Raw genomic sequence first — 17,095 nt, 5'->3', positions numbered from 1 at the left:
TAAAAAAAATTATTTACATATTATATTTTTATTAGAGGAAATATTATTTTTGGTTTCATAAATTAGGCATGTTTAATTTCTGATCTCATTCATTATGATAATATTTTTAGTCCCGTAATTTATAAAAATTAGCATTTTTTTCCTTCATCCACTTTTTCGTCTATAATTTAACAATGCAGATTACGTGCCTGGCACGAGGCTGTTAAGTAATTTTGACTGGAGGGAAATTTGACCCTTCTTCCAACAGTAGTATATGATGCTACATTTACCTTACTTGGTTCACTTGTAGAAGATATAATTCTGTGTATTGCTTCAACTTATAGAAATATGATAACGATGGGATTCAAATTTTATAAGAATAAAGAGAAATCCCTCTTTATTTACCCTAATTTCCTTCAAGATTTGTTTTGTTTTTCCTAAAATATAGTTATATTTTCCTCCAAAAGTTGTCCTAAGCCAAAGAAACCGCATCAATTTTCTCTCCAACCAAAAACACTTAACAAGACGTGGTCTACGCTGTTAACATGTAGACGGAAAAGTGGATTATGACCAAAAGTGCTAGTTTTTATAAGTTACAGGACTAAAAGTGCTAATCTCGTAACAAATTGGACCAAATGTGAAATAGACCTAACTTATGGGACCAAAAATGCTATTTTCACTTTTTATTATTTTAATATTTTCATTTTTTAATTTTTATTACTACATAATTAATTATAATATCACTGAGTAGATCATGATTCACCCAATAGTTAAACCAGTAACCTTTGACCCAATCAATTTTTTTATTCAATCAAGGGTAGGGGTTTTAAGACATTGGTTTGGGAAAAAAAACTTAAATATTTTATCAATAACTAAGGTATAAAGGTTGGTCCAGAAAAACTTATAACTTTGGTTTAAATGACTTGTTACTAAAACAACCACTTCAATTAAAAGTTTAAATTAAATTATTATAGAAGAGAATTATTTAATATTAATATTTTAACACTTATTTAAAAACTTTAAAAGTATAAGTTGTACAGTAAAAATGCCAATTAGTATCTATACTAATATAAAAAAGACATTCACTTCTTACTTACAATTGGCAGTTTGTGACACCACAACATCAAATTTTAAAATATATATCATTTATTTTTAAAATTTTGAATTTATTAATTAATTATTTCTTAACCCTCCATTTATCGTGATTTTTCATAACTATCTTTTGGTTGTTATTTTCTTTCATGCAATTTTTTTAAATTTTCCTACATTATATATTATCTTTATTTGTCACTTTTTTTATTAATTAAAATATTTATATTAATTTATTATCTTAATATATGTTTTAGGTACTTTTTGAAACTACGAAACTTAATAATAAATTTATATAAATATTTTATTTTTTGATTTATTTTTAAAAATTATGTACATACATAGGATGTGCCACACTTACAAATCTCATTTTTTCTCTTTAATAACATAATATTTTTTTAATATAATTTCTGAAATATTTCTATGAATTTTCTATCAATTTTTCGCTATTATATAATTTAATTCAACATAGAATTGCGTATTTGGTTACTAATTTCAATGAAATTGTCTAAATTAACTATAGTAATATTCAAATCTAATAAATTTAATAATGTAATTAACCAATGATATAATTTTTATATCCGATTTGATATTCAATTCGGCACTATTTTAAATAGTCAAACTCATAAAATATTCCAGCACAACATGTTTAAAATCTGTGTCGTACTTATTAGATTATATACATACAAATACTGTGTGCCACGATAATTAGTATTAAATAATTTAGGAGTTACATCCGATGTAACTAATAATTTAAAGGAGAAAAACCTCTTTATCCTTTATATATTTTTAACAAAAAAATTAAAGATAAATTATAATAGACTCTCATGATATCTGTCATAATTATAAATACTTTTTCAAAATTAATGTGTGTCTAATAAATACCTTCTTGCGACAACCTATTGTAAGAAGTGTTTTTTAGATAATTGCTAATCTTAAAATAATATTTATAATTTTAAATAATAAAAAAATATTTATAATTATATTAAAGTGTAAGAGAATTGAAAAAAATCTAACGAAAAGAAGTGAGAAAATTTGGTGAGTAGTTTGTGTACAAATGTCGGGTCCAGAGGTGAGCAAAAGCTTTTGGCAGGATCTCTGGTAAAAACAAAATTTACAATGAACGAGGCCCTTTGCCTCTCCCACTTTTATTACAAACTTGCGGGGCCCACTTGCAATCACCTTAGTTGTACGGACGTCTCCCCCCCCCCCTCCACCCCCCTGGGTCGGCCCCACTTCAAACGTTTGGATCAATGTTCTTCACAAATTATTTGGTAATGTTTTTTCCCTTTCTGCCAGCTTGGTCCTGATGGTATTTAATGTTAATATTCACATCAAGGGTCTTAAAAGTAATTTTCCGCTTCAAGAATTTGCTTGTAGTATTCAATTGTGTGAATGAAATATTGATGAGATGGTATTTATGGATATCGACAAGTGTTATAGTGATATGGACTGGAGGGCATTGATAATGTAGTCGGTTCGAGCTGATTGTAATTTTCTGCAATTAATATTTGGAGATGTGGTCTATTATGGTTTTTTTATTTGAAGTAATTGGTAGATTTGCAATACACATTTGTTAGATTTTTGCGACGACATTTAAACTAAAATTCTTTGCTATTTTAGTTAGAATATGTTCAAGAAGTATGCATGATGAGATTGAGGAGATATAGATCTGTGTATGGTAAATGTAGACCTGTATAATTGAGCTTTTTAGTATTTATAGACGGTCGTTCATCAGAGAGTGTATGGTGTCGGGATGCCTTTGAATATAGTCTATTATTTCATACATAAAATTTTTTATGGGTATTTACCTAATTATTGTAATATGTAATTTGTAAAACTGTCGGCATTTTGATAAGCGTGATGATAAGATACAGAGAACTCAATCAAAAAAATTTCTTACTTAAATTAGATTTGATCGAATCAAACTAATTATAAAATAAGTGTGATACATTTGTTATGTGATAAGTCACTTTCTCTAAAATATACATCAATTACATAACAAATGCATTACACTTATTATATAATTGGTTCAAATCTGACGAAACTCAATTTAAATTAAAATTTCCTGTGAATAAAATATTCTGAATATACATAACATGTCATATTCGATTTAAGATTATCCAACCTATGTTGATATGTCAAATCATGCACACTTGAACTTATCTCTTTTTATTTAATTGTTAATTATACTTAGACCCCTATAAAAATATAAAATTACACTTTTATTAAAAAAAATGAAATTATACTTACACGTCCTCTGAAAATTCACTGTTTAAACACAACCCCCTTTTGTTAAGATTGAATGAAAAAAAATGTTGAAATTAGAAAAAAAAAAAAAAAGTGCATAAATTTCTAATTTTAGCTCTCATTTAATATTTTCATGTAATAATTTTGTACTTATGAAGAAAAAAATATAATAATATCAACGGCACTCTCTCTATATATATTACATTTATTTCTATAAGTACAAAAATATATATGTGAACGTTAAATGAGGTGCAAAATAAAAAATTTATGTTTTTTTTTTTGCTTACTTGAACATTTTTCTTTCAAACCCTAAGAGATTCACTTGTAAATCGAGAATTTTAGAGGAAGTATAAGTGTAATTTTATTTTTTTAAAAAAATATAATTTAATATTTTTAGACGAGGTGTAAGTGTAAGTAACCCTTTATTTAAAGTTAAATTTGCTCAAAGCATAATTGCAGAAAAAATTGCTATTTTAGTCTTATAAGTATAAAAGGGTGGTAATGTTTTCCTGTTGAAATTAATTTTATTAATTTAGTCCTGCAATTAAAAGAATTGACGATTTAAAAATAATTTTGAGCAAAAAATCATAAATTGGTAAAAGAATTCCCAAATTAATGTGTCATCTGCACAGTACATCCACTTTTTCCGCTTGAGTTCGAGCTGTAAAAATACTCGAAAGTGTACAAATCACCTCAAGAGCTTTTGATACTTTCATATATTTACTAATACTATAATTATAATTTTATTAACTTTTTTTTTAATAGAAAATAGCTTCGACTTTCATCAACACCATAGGTTTGTTCTTACCACATTTGAACATTGTTGTTCTTAATAACACCGGGAGTAATAATAATAAAGAATTAATAGTAACAATCTGAGATTACGTTTGCATATAACAATAATACAAAAAATCACGGCAACAATATATTAACACAATCAAGAATAAAATAACGATAAATATATATATATATATATATATTATTCAAGAAACAAAATAATACATTTCATATTAAACCTAAATACTTCGAAAAATAAAAAATAAATAAACAATTCAAGTCAAGCTAGGACATGAGGTGGTAAATTTATAATTTTAGTCTTGTAAGTATGGTGGGTGGAAATTTTTAGTTATATACAGATATATTTTAGCAATTTTATTCTATATTTTTTGAATTTCACAAATCGAGGTTAAAAATAACTAAATTTACTAAAACGGCTGGAAAAAAAGCATATGCACGCAACTAGCTTAATTTAGTGCAATCCCCCCCGCCTCCCTATCTTTATTCTTATAATATGAATTTTTTTTTAAAAATTACATAATAAAAATTATGAATATAAATTCATACAAAATTAAAATTAGGGATAATTACACTCCCCTCTCCTGAGATTTGGTGCAATACGTCTTGTAATTTGAAAAATTATATTTTAGCATCCATGAGATTTGTTTGTAGATAACAAGTAAGTCTATCCGCTTGTCAAAATTCACAAAATTTGATGATATTAACAAAAAAAATAAATAAAAATTGATATTTACCTTCAATTGACTCATTACTGACTTATTACGGGTCAAATAATTTTTTTCTAACTAAATTACCCTTATAATGTTGAAAATATACCTCCTCACATGTATTAACATGTGAAAACGTATGAGAAAAATTTGATCATATAAAGATTTATTTAACATGTAGTAAGTCAATCGAAAATAAATATAAACTTTTTTTTTCTGATTTCTTTATTAGTATTAACAATTTCGGATGAATTTTGATTAATGGATGAACTTATTTATTAGATGAAAGCAAATCTAAAAGATGTTATATGTAATTTTCTAAATAACAAAAAAAATTTAAATATAATTATATTAAATCTCAAAAAAATGAGAGAATAATAATCACTTAAAATTATAATTTCTTATACCAACATGATTAAAATTGTAATATTTTTCCGACAAGGGGTTGGAAGGTTAGCATTTGAATTTAATGAGGCGCGTATTTCCAGCTTTGATAAGTGAATGATTGGGATAGGGATTGGGATGGTCTGCGTTGAGACCCACAGGAGCATGGAAATGAAATTAAAACATTTGCATTACTTGCGGAGGTTACAACTCCCAATCATTGATCATCACCACTCATTCATTCTTTGAGTGGGCCCCACTTTGGGGGGTTGCCTCTATCTCAGGTTTTCCCACTTCTATATTTCTTATGGATTTTTGGCCCCTCCCCCCTCTATTAATTCTTTTCCTTTATTGATAGGGATTTCAGCTCCTTGGTGCCCCACCTTTTTACTTTGCGGTAATTACATTCCCTCCCCTTCACGTTCAACCTAATTATATATAAATTTTTCATAATTTAAAAAATTATATTTAACATCTTAAAATTGATTATTTAAATATTTATTTGACCTGCAGTAAAGTTAGTAATAAGTCGATGGAGGTAAAAAAATACATATTCTTTTTTTTTTTCCCTAATATCAGCATATTCGGTGAATTTTGATCAACGAATGGACTTATTTGTTACACGAAAACAAACCTTAGGGGTGTTAGATGTAAATTATTAAACTACAGAGAGTTTACATGTAATTACACTAAATTTCAGGAGAGGAGAGTATAATTATCCTTTCTGTTTTTTTTCATTTTCTTGAAAGACAAAATATATGAATGAAAGTACCAAAATGCCCCTGGATATTCGGAAAATATTTAAACAAGACAAGATTAATTCATAATTTTTTTTTTAATTTTTATTAATCATACCTGAATTTGTTCGTATTCTAATACGACAATATGTAGAGATCTTTCATCGAGTCAGTAATATTCAATTCTATACGTCATTTCATATTATTGTTTTAAGTTAACAATTAAATGTCAGGTAGAGTTGTAGTGATGGACTCACCATGGAGTTATTTATTTTTCTATTGTAAAAAAAAATATTTTAATATAATTATTTTTAATATACTAATAATAATATGTCGAGTCGTGATTTTATATTAAAAATATTTTTTTAAAAAAAAAAAACACACCCAAGTCGCGATCAGATCGCGACTTGGTGTCGTGATTAGAGATACTGTGAATTACTAAAGGTTGTTTATACGCATGTTATACGTATATTTATACTGTGAATTAAATGCATGTTAATGTCGAAAATCACGACTCAACATATTAATATTAACATATTTAAAATAATTATATTAATATAAGTTTTTTTTTTACTAATAAAAAAATAATTAACTCACTCACCATGTGGGCAGCCCTACAATTCAAATTGAAAATTCTGCAGCTATAGATAGATTTCTATGATCACGCTGGAAGAGCATCCAGGTTTTGTGATTAGTCCTCTGATGGGGTATAGGAAGTAACCTGAGATCAACACACATGCATCTACTAAATTGTCCTTAGTAAAAACATTGGGGCATTCAACTTAGATGCGGGATCGTTAGGTCGTAAATAAGCAAGATAAAGTTAAGGACAAGTAGTCATTCATGGGACAATATGTATAGTTTTCAACTATTCATACGAATTCCATCGGACACTCCTGGATCGTGCTGCGTGTCCTTTTTGTAGGATGTGGATCGACCCAGGAGGTGCGGCGAAAATGTGAAAAAATTGAATTAATGAGATTAAAATATAATAACTCGATGAAGGGATGTATCTATGATCTTATTATGGGTGCTCGGTGTACAAATAATAAAATAACAGGCCAAGAATTAAAGAAAATCGAGAGGAGACAAGAATTTAAGCTGAAACTCTTATGTACCCTCGTCCTTTTCTTCGATCGACTTCAAGCGTTGTTCCTCGTCTCAACTGAATCGTCCTCCTCAAGATTTCAGTGTTGAATTCCTCTGAAGGAGTCGACTCAAATCACCGGGGATTGCCTCCTTCTCGAGCTAACAGGACAAGAAGCGGAAAGGGAGAGAAACACACGTTATTAATTACTTAAATAGTAAACACAACAAAACACTAATTTCATTTGGTGAACTGTTACTATATTCATCATTACAATATTATTTTAATAAAAATTAATGAATAAAAAATAATCAATCCAATTAACTTTCAAATCACATATTCTAACACCTTCATTTAGGTAATTATGTCGGGTTGATGTGTTAGGTGAATTGCGTTGCCCCGACCCATCACCTAGACACATTGAATCTAAGGTTCTATGCTTTTATAGGGGACAATATGGGAATGATCTATTTTCCACCATATTAAAAGGGTACTGAATATATCGATCATCGACCTCTTTTTTTTTAATTATCAATAAAAAAAGAAAAAAGAGCATAACTTAGAATATTCCAGAAGGCTTGCAGCTTTATGGAAACAATTTCTCTAGCAAGAGAATGAGCAACTTTGGGTTGGTACCTCCACGAGCCTCATACACCGTAGTTTTATTTTTCATTTTTATTTTAATTTTCCAATATTTTTTTATTTTTTATTTATGTTAAAATGGTGGTGAGAAATATAATCTGATCAACATCGATTTCACGTCAAAAGTTAATTATTATTATTAAAAGTTCAGATGATAAATCAATTGTAGAGATGACCTTTCGTTTTGTACTCTACATAGGCTTAAAACCGGTGTTTATTTTTTTATGGGTTTATAGACAAGTAAAATTTCACCTCATATAGAATAATGATAAGTGTAAAATAATATATTAATTATAGATTATATTTTTGTATTTATATTTTGGAATTTGTTAAATTAATTGTAAAATATAAATAGTCAATTTAATTAATATTATATATATATATAAGCATTTTATCATCAAATCAATGGCCGACAAGTGTCAAAATGAAGTATTCCGACCAATCAAATAATTTTTCACAATCAAATATTCAAGCCAATCAGATGGGACCATGTGGAGCAACTGTATGTATGCTAAATCTAAATAAATAATTTGATATTTTATCTCTTTTAAAAAATACAAATATTAAGGAGATAATGTTAAATTGACTAATAATTCTTGTCAAATATTTGATGTATTATTGACTAATAATTCTTGTCAAATATTTGATGTATTATTGACTAATCATTCTTGTCAAATATTTGATGTATTTATCTCTTTAAATTAAATTATAAAGAGATAATATAAAAAGTGTTCAAGTATATCACAACTTTACCTCTTTGACACCTATATAAAAAGGTCACTGGAGTTCATTTAAACATACAGAGTTAGAGAACGAAGACTCAAACAAGTGAAGGAGGCTAAATAATTCTTTGTACGTAGTTCCTCGAGTTCAAAAATATTCAAAGACATTCAAGATGGAGATTGTTTATCAAAGGCACGCCACAAATTATAGCGTTTAATTTGGGATTACAGGCGTTAAGCCCTCGAATTAATGTTATAAATATTCAGAAATATTCTCAAGAAGATTCAACTGGCAAATCCATTTCCAAATCATCAAATTCAAAGTCAAGACTATAGCGTTTAATTTGAGATTACTAGCGTAGGCCCTCGAATTAACATTATAGAAATTCAAATCAAGTCAAAAGAACATCTACAAGAATATATTATCATTGAATTTGTCAAACACATTCTTGAAGAGAAATATCAGAGGATTCGATAAAGATTGTACCAACTTTTATCTATCAAATATATATTTTTATTTGTGCTAATTTTTTTTTTTTGATTTTCAGACACGATAAAGTTTCCGCTCACAAATTTTTGCACACCTAGTGGGACAATCTTTACTTCTCATCTCTTCTCATCGCAAATCACCTTGAAAGGCCAAACGAAGATGTAAAACAATATTTCCAACTTTTCAAATTTGAAACATCATATGTCGAGTTTGAAGCTTCTTCTCAATACAACAATCGTGTGGGTGCAATTAGAGATAGTGTTATTGTATTACCCCTTAAATTTTCACTTAAATTGGGGGCAAAACAAGAAACTAAATAATATGATTCATTCGTGGTGAACAAGTTAAAATGCTGAGATAACAATAGTTATGACGGTGCATACTACTTCATTAAAAGAACAAGTTGCATCATTGACAGCTGCCGTTGGAAATTTACTAAAACATGTTCAAGACGAGACAACCAGCTTAAAAACTTCATGACAAGTATCAAAGTATCCCAACATCAAAAGAACTTAAAGAGGAAGATTTTCCGTTGCATGCAGTACAAGCAAAGGAATTCATGTTTCTACCAATGGATTTGTTTCTATTAAGCATGTAAAGGATGTTGTGAATGAAGTAATAGCAATTACATATGAAATTCAAGTTTTAACTTTCAAATCTTATGTGAAGCCTTACACAAAAAGAATTGAGCGATTGAGAATGCCAGAAAACTACCGGCCTCCAAAGTTTCAACAATTTACTAGCCATGAGGACCCAGGGCAACATATTGTTCACTTCCCTGAAACATGCAATAATGTTGGGACCAATGAAAATTTTAAATAAGTAGTTTGTTTTATCCTTAAAAGACGCTGCTTTTGATTGGTATATTGATCTTGAAGCAAGCTCCGTTGATAGTTGGGATGATTTATAAAATAAATTTTTCAGTCGCTTTTACAGTGCTCGACGTATTGTTAGCATGATTGAACTTGCTAACCAGCAACAAGGAAAAGATGAGCCCATGCATGAATACATCAATAATCGGAGAAATTTATCGTTGAATTACAAAGATACTTTGCCTGAAATTTCTGCAGTCAAGTTATGTATTCTGGGCATGCATTAGGAACTATGCTACATTCTTCAAGCAATAAAATCAAAGACTTTTGGTGAGCTAGCCAGTCGAGCATATGAAATTGAAATGAGCTTCAATTGAAAAGAAGATGAATATTTAATTGAAGCCAATGCTCATGATACAACACTATGAAATTTAAAAACTCTGAATGCTCCTAGGTATGAGTATAAACTATCTAATGTCTTGAAAAATCAGTTCCCATTGCTCCTCTAGATATGAGCATAAACTATCAAATATTTTTAAAAAATAATTCCAAATGCTCCTAGATATAAGCATAAACTATTTAATGTCTCCAAAAAAAAAAAAAAATTCAAAACTCATGGATATAGGCATAAACTATCTAATGTCTCCAAAAATAATTTCAAGAACTGCTTGATATGAGTATAACCTATCTACAAATTTACTTGAAGAGTTCCCTGATATGAGTATAAACTATCTACAAATTCAAAATAAAGAACTCCTTAATACGAGTATAAACAATTTACAAACTTATATGAAAACTCCTTTCATATGAGTATAAACTATCTATAAATTCAAGTCAAGAACTCCTTGGTACGAGTATAAACTCTTTACAACTTTACTTAAAGAGCTCCTTGACATGAGTATACTGTCTATAAAGTCAAAATAAGTACTTATCAGCTTTTTGTTAAAAATAAATTGAAACATATTTTTATTTAGAATTTCTACACCTGAATTATTTAAATTAAACTAATATTAAGCTAAAAGTTATAGGGATATTTGTAATAGCTTTTGCTTTTGTGGTGTGAATAAATTATAGAATATTGTAAATTAAGTAACAGTAAAAATTAAAAATATTTAGAGTTGGTGTATTCGAAAAAATAACTTAATATTTATAATCTTACTAATAAATTGCACACATTTGTAGTGGGATGCGTATAAATTTTTTGAATCTACTTATATTCTATGTAATTCAAAAGCAGAAGCTGTAAATATAAATGCTTTTGTTTTTTTAAAAAAATTATTCTTAAACGCTTCGTGTCACTAATTATAATTTTCTCTATATTGCTGAACAAAAAGTAATAAATAGAAAACTTTCTTTATAATTTATTTCAATTATAAAAATAAAAATTACTACAAAGATTAATATGATTATTTTAAGAGATAATTACATTTACACCCTTTAATTTATGTTCTATTTACACAAATCATTCTTGCCTTTTTAATAATCGTACATATATTCATTAAAATCATCTATATCTTTTACACAAATCACAGTTGTTTTTGAAAAGTTACTCATATATTCTCAAAAAATGTCAATATTATTACATAAATACCTTTATATTTTGACTGTTAAAAATAATTTTTATAATAATATAAAAAAATATGAGTAATTTATATAAACAAACTATAAATCAAAAAATATATTAATACAATTATCCTTTATTTTAACAATCTTGACCAAAAGTATAAATAGTAACTGGTGACATCATGGTCAAACATAATTTGAAATTATTGTTTTCCTACAAAAGTTAAAGGGTGAAAATGTAATTACAGAAAATACATGGGACAAGATGAAAATAATCCCAGAAGTATTTCCTCTCTCTCTCAACATAAAGCCTTAAGCAGACAATACTGACTCACTCTCTTCCCTCTCTCTCTCACACACACACACACACACACCCCTCACTCAGACTGTTCCTCTCTCTCTCTAACATGTAAACACTCTATAAAGAACTTGCTCACCTCATTAACCCCTTCCCATGATCACATTTAACCTCTTCTACAGTTGCAGCAATCAACTACCTCCCACCATTTTGATTTCCCTATGGAGAGAGCTCAACTCGAGCGCATGTTCATTAGGCCTCCAGAGACTCCCAGAGAGCCAATGGAGTTTCTATCCCGCTCTTGGAGTGTTTCGGCCCTTGAAATCTCCAAGGCTTTAGCCCCGCAGCAGTTGCCTCAGCTTCTGCCGAAGAACATTCCTGAGAATGGCGGCGTTGGAGACGGCGCCGAAATTATTCATGAAGATATCACGGCTGAGTTGCAGGAGGAGGCTGCTTCAGCCACCGTTTCTGGGAACCCTTTTTCCTTTGCTTCTTCTGAGACTTCTCAGCTTGTCATGGAACGGATTATGTCTCAATCTGTAAGTCAAGATTCGAGCTTTCACCCCTCTGTGTGTGTGTGAATGGGGTTGAAAAATAATTATATTGGACTTATTCCACATAGTGCCTAAAGTTCATTCCTTTTTGTCCATATTCTATCTGGTTTTTTCTGTAAACTTCGTTTTGACTGATGAACTGATTTTCTTGTGTTCTTGGAATTATTTCTGGATAAGGGGATTGTTGGAGTTTTCTGCTCTCTTTTTGTTCTTTAATGTGTCTTGGAAACTAAGTTACTATCCACTAATTTTACTCTTGCTGATGCTCTTTTCTTCTGTTTTTGTTTCTTGTTTTCCTATGTATGTTTCTATTTAAGGTTTTAATATTGATAACAAAGTGTTATTTTTTGGAAAACCAACATCTTCCTTGGAACATTAAGCTGTTTAAATGTAATTTTCTTGGAGAAGACATCAACAGTTTATCAATATGAAAACAGAGCACTTTTGGTCTCTAAATAGTTGGGTTCATACATTCAAGAAGTAACCTTTTTTAGTACTTCCAATTATGTGACTTGAGTATGTCTAATTGGCATACAATTAGTACTGTAGCAGTACTGATATGTGTACCATATGAACAGCAGGAGGTATCACCACGCACTTCAGGAAGGCTATCCCACAGCAGTGGACCTCTCAATGGTGGTCAGAGCTGTGGTTCTCTCACTGACAGCCCCCCAGTCTCCCCATCTGAAATGGATGACCCCAAGGTCCGTCACTCTTTTTCTTGAAATATATTTTCTATTTATTATTTTTTTTATTATATAATTCTTGCCGTGCATTTATTGACTAATCTCATTTTACAATATCTTGGAGTTTGGAATTTTTTGGTTGTCTTGTGGTTATGTTTGTTGGGCTCTTTTTGGTCACAAAACACAAGTTCTGAGGCCAGAGAGGCATATCTCAGCTTTCTCTTTAACCAATAAGCAGTAACATACCTAGAGTGTGTAAAAATTGTACCAGATTTATACCTTTCCTTCTCCTAAACACCAAGATATAATCACATGTTTAGTTATTTTATTTATATCTTCTTTAATATTTTCAGTCAGATTTCATGAGCATGAAAGACATTAGATTAAAATAACTGCAGAAATTACATTGTAATTCGAAACACACACATATATATGTGTGTGTGCATGTGCGCGCGTGTTTTCATTTGTGGAAATATTGTCGGCACCGTTGTGTGTGATATTGGTCGGTAAGGCGATGTTTAGAAAAATTATGGAGCTTTTGGTCCTCCAGAGTTGGGCATGGATCCTGCCATTGCGACACCATATCTAAATCGATGATTTATGGTACATTTGATCTTTATGTCGATCCTTATAAATTGGCATAATATGACAAATTCGTCGGGTGATTTGCCAGGCAATTGTTGAATATGAGGAATTTTTCATGAGGGCACTGTCCATTTTAGATTGTGGTTCATGTTGATTTTTGAGAATATGGACTAGTTATTAGACAAGAAAAAGTGGTCCATTCTTCTGGTGGGTGCTCTTTGATGGTCTCATTAATTGAGTTGCACGAGGTGGATGCTGCATTCTAGCTAGGCTTATGAACATCTAACTCAAAATTTTCCGCATGTGTTCCACAATAATATATGTTTTAGCTCGTGGAATATGAAGAAGCTCGTAAAGTCGACACTGATGTAGATTTATGTATGCAGTATTGTCGGTTGAGCAATCCGGTCAGCAACAGCCAATACAAGAGCTGTGCCGCTAGTGGCACTGGTTTGACCGGAGGGAAAACAGTTGGGAGATGGTTGAAAGACCGAAAAGAGAAGAAGAAAGAGGAGGTGAGAGCACATAATGCCCAGCTCCATGCTGCCATTTCCGTTGCCGGGGTTGCGGCTGCCGTTGCTGCAATTGCTGCAGCCACGGCTGCCTCTTCGGGGGCAGGAAAAGACGAACAAATGGCCAAGACCGACATGGCCGTGGCATCTGCTGCCACATTGGTGGCTGCACAATGCGTTGAAGCAGCCGAGGTGATGGGGGCCGAGCGTGAGCACCTGGCTTCGGTCGTGAGCTCAGCTGTCAATGTTCGGTCTGCGGGTGACATCATGACCTTGACAGCTGCTGCTGCCACGGGTATGTATGCTTGATTTTTTCTAGTCAAATTATGTCAATTTCAGCATTTAGATAAAGGCAGAGTCTTATCCGATGTTAGACTTTAGTCCATCTAAGGGGATCAATTTTCTAGTATATAGCTACAGGTAAATTTGTGATTCTATAATTTTTTATTGGTAGTTGATAAATAATTGATTTGCCGTTGTAAAAACATTCTTTTCTAGTAAGAAAATTTAGCTTCACACAAGAATATTCTCCGCACCATTTGAATTTTTGTGTTTTATGTTTTATCTGGGTCGTACTTATTCACAATCTATCGTTCAACTTACTAAAAAAGACACACACACACACACACACACGTATGTAAATAACTGGCATATTTTTCTATTAAGTGTTGAATTCGCCCTTTGTGTTTCTTCATTGGTGTCTTTCTAACTTGTTTGACTACTCTTTGGTAGCTCTGCGCGGTGCCGCCACGTTAAAGGCGAGGACATTGAAGGAAGTATGGAATATTGCAGCCGTGATCCCTGTGGACAAAGTGATGGGAGTTACTAACCGCGGCAATGGTGGGAGTAATGGAAGTTCAAATGGTAGTTTTAGTGGCGAACTCGTCCCAGAAGAGAACTTTCTCGGAATTTGTAGTAGGGAATTGCTTGCCAGAGGCGGTGAGCTTCTCAAGAGAACTCGAAAGGGTAATTCGTGCATCCTCTTAATGATCTCATCATGTTAGAAACAAGTATTTCCAGTAAGCAATCATGGTTATTACAACTTAAGCTGCAGTTATAGCAACTTTTGATTATCACACACAGTTGCTTGATACTTGGATTCCCTATAAATGCAGGTGATCTTCATTGGAAAGTAGTATCTGTCTACATTAACAAAATGGGTCAGGTAAGCTTTTTCCTCAACATGATTGAACAATCAAACCCGCTCTGAACTTTCTCCGATACATCACACACACACTTTACCTTTTACATGTATCGATGAAACTAAATTCCAAGACAAAAAGTTAAAGTTCTTCATCATTACAAATATGTATCAATCTATCTGCTTTCTTCACTTTAAGTCGTGATCTAAATCAGAAATTCTTTCCAGGTGATGCTGAAGATGAAGAGCAGACATGTCGCTGGGACCGTCACCAAAAAGAAAAAGAGTAAGTAGGTTTCTTTCTTTTTATCTTTTGTCTTCATGATGAGAAGAGGACATTTTTGGGGATTTGTGAAAGCATCATGGAAAAAAGAAGAAAAGCATGAAAGAGTTGCCATCTTTATGTTTTTTCTGTTTTTGAAATATTCAGATGTAGTGCTGGAAGTCTTGAAGGACATTCCGGCCTGGCCCGGCCGCCACCTGCTTGAAGGCGGCGAGCACCGGAGATACTTCGCGTTGAAAACGGTGGGACGAGGGGTCGTCGAGTTCGAGTGCAAGAACCAAAGAGAGCATGATGTATGGACTCAAGGTGTCTCAAGACTACTCACAATTGCTGCTGAGAGGAACAACAAACACATAAACTGATATCCCTTTTGGGTCTAACACATAGTATTTAAAGGTTTGTTGTTTCTTTTTCTTGTCTTAATGTAAAAAGGGGTGCTAGATTTATAAGTTATTCCCAAATGGGGTCTCATCTTTGCTTTGTACAATGTAATATCGGGATTGTGTGTGTAAAAGTAAAGTAGAAAACCATGTGATCCAAGACTTTGTTCTTGTTTTGTGGGGAATTAGAAAAGGGTTATCTTGGACTAGGGTTTGGTCAAAAAAGAATGGGAGAAATCACATCTGTGAGTAAACAAATATATGTACAAGGCAAAGTTTATTCTTGTGGGGTTTTGCCTTTAATTGGTGGGGGGCATAGGTTAGGGTTTCAGATTAAGTAGCTTTATTGTAATTAGTGTTTTGTGTAATAGATCTGTCTGTATTTTTAGTGCATGTGCTGCCTTTTTGTAATACTTTCCATTGTTTGATTGAAGTGATGAAATTTAGAAATAATAACAGGATCCCTATGTAGATTATGATTACTATTTTAAGAGTTATACTATTCCCCATGTTTTTTAGTTATAGTTATTATTTGGCCAAATAGCATATATAAAACTCCATTTATTTGGCAAACTCAACGAAAAATTTTATTGTGTTTTAAAGATAGACTAAAAATTCTTTATATTTTTTTAAATATAGTTCACTTGTCCCTTTATATTAAATGTAACTAGCTATGTTAATTTTTGGGTAAATTACAACGACCTCCCCAAAGGTTAAGCATAATTACGAGTATCCTCTCGTTGTTTGAAAATTTACCAATATCCCCTTGATTTTAACAACCGTCTAACAATTAGTTCAATATGTTAGATTTTCATCTATTTTTTTGTGATAAACTCAAAATATCCTTACGGATTAAAAATTAAAATTTTATTTTATTTTTAAAAAATCTTAATTTCTTTTATAGAATATATGGATAATCTTTTAATAATTTATAAAATTTTTTCATCCCCCATTCGATTTTTTTTATAAATTTTTAATTTTTTTAAAAAAAATAAAAATACAGTAAGTCAAAGTTGATAATTTCATACTTCCATCTAAGGATTACTGATTTCATCAAATAGTAGGGAGTATTTGTAATTGATGCGTGCGATTTTAGTTCGGGACTAAAGTCCTTGGATCTTGATGCCGGATTTGGGCTAATTGAATGAAAGCACTTGAGAAAAAGGACATACAAAACATGTTAGCACTTTGATACTTAAGTTAATTCAAATTTAGAAGTGAATAAATATAAAGATAAATTATGACGAGAAATTGAAATAGGATTAAGAATTCCATAAATTAAATACAGCAAGAACACGAGTTTAGAAGTAGCAGAGAGGCAGCAAGAGAGTTTCCCAAATTGTTGAAGGGGTCTGTTGAGGGGTGCCATCCATATTTATAGAGCGGGAGCCCTTCT

General features: G+C 31.0%; 1 protein-coding gene across 3 annotated transcripts; it reads left to right on the top strand.

The window, feature by feature from the left end:
- The first annotated feature begins 11,588 nt into the window (after nucleotides 1-11,588).
- On the top strand, nucleotides 11,589-16,155 carry LOC105158406 (VAN3-binding protein). Of its 3 annotated transcripts, none has more exons than XM_011075158.3 (7): nucleotides 11,589-12,097; nucleotides 12,694-12,816; nucleotides 13,770-14,190; nucleotides 14,628-14,861; nucleotides 15,011-15,060; nucleotides 15,265-15,322; nucleotides 15,467-16,155. In XM_011075158.3, the coding sequence occupies exons 1-7, from the start codon at nucleotides 11,780-11,782 to the stop codon at nucleotides 15,679-15,681; spliced, it is 1,419 nt and encodes a 472-aa protein (XP_011073460.2). In that variant the 5' UTR covers nucleotides 11,589-11,779; the 3' UTR covers nucleotides 15,682-16,155. The 3 variants fall into 3 exon arrangements, with proteins under 3 accessions (XP_011073460.2, XP_020548709.2, XP_011073459.2); XM_011075157.3 differs by having other exon boundaries at nucleotides 11,590-12,097; nucleotides 12,691-12,816; XM_020693050.2 differs by lacking the exon at nucleotides 15,467-16,155 and having other exon boundaries at nucleotides 12,691-12,816; nucleotides 15,265-15,330.
- The last annotated feature ends 940 nt before the right edge of the window (nucleotides 16,156-17,095 follow it).

This window comes from Sesamum indicum, linkage group LG3, assembly GCF_026168435.1.
Source record: "Sesamum indicum cultivar Baizhima isolate 11 linkage group LG3, ASM2616843v1, whole genome shotgun sequence".
Taxonomy (NCBI): Eukaryota; Viridiplantae; Streptophyta; class Magnoliopsida; order Lamiales; family Pedaliaceae; genus Sesamum; species Sesamum indicum.
The sequence above is the reverse complement of the archived record's forward strand: the minus strand, read 5'-3'. Positions and strand labels throughout refer to the sequence as shown.

What these genes read in the sequence shown, in the direction of transcription:
- LOC105158406 (XM_011075157.3), top strand. Translation starts at nt 11,780, where the DNA reads ATGGAGAGAGCTCAACTCGAGCGCATGTTCATTAGGCCTCCAGAGACT. An exon ending in TCTCAAGAGAACTCGAAAGG is followed by an intron (nt 14,862 to 15,010) that starts GTAATTCGTGCA and finishes CTATAAATGCAG; the next exon opens with GTGATCTTCATTGGAAAGTA. An exon ending in ACATTAACAAAATGGGTCAG is followed by an intron (nt 15,061 to 15,264) that starts GTAAGCTTTTTC and finishes AATTCTTTCCAG; the next exon opens with GTGATGCTGAAGATGAAGAG.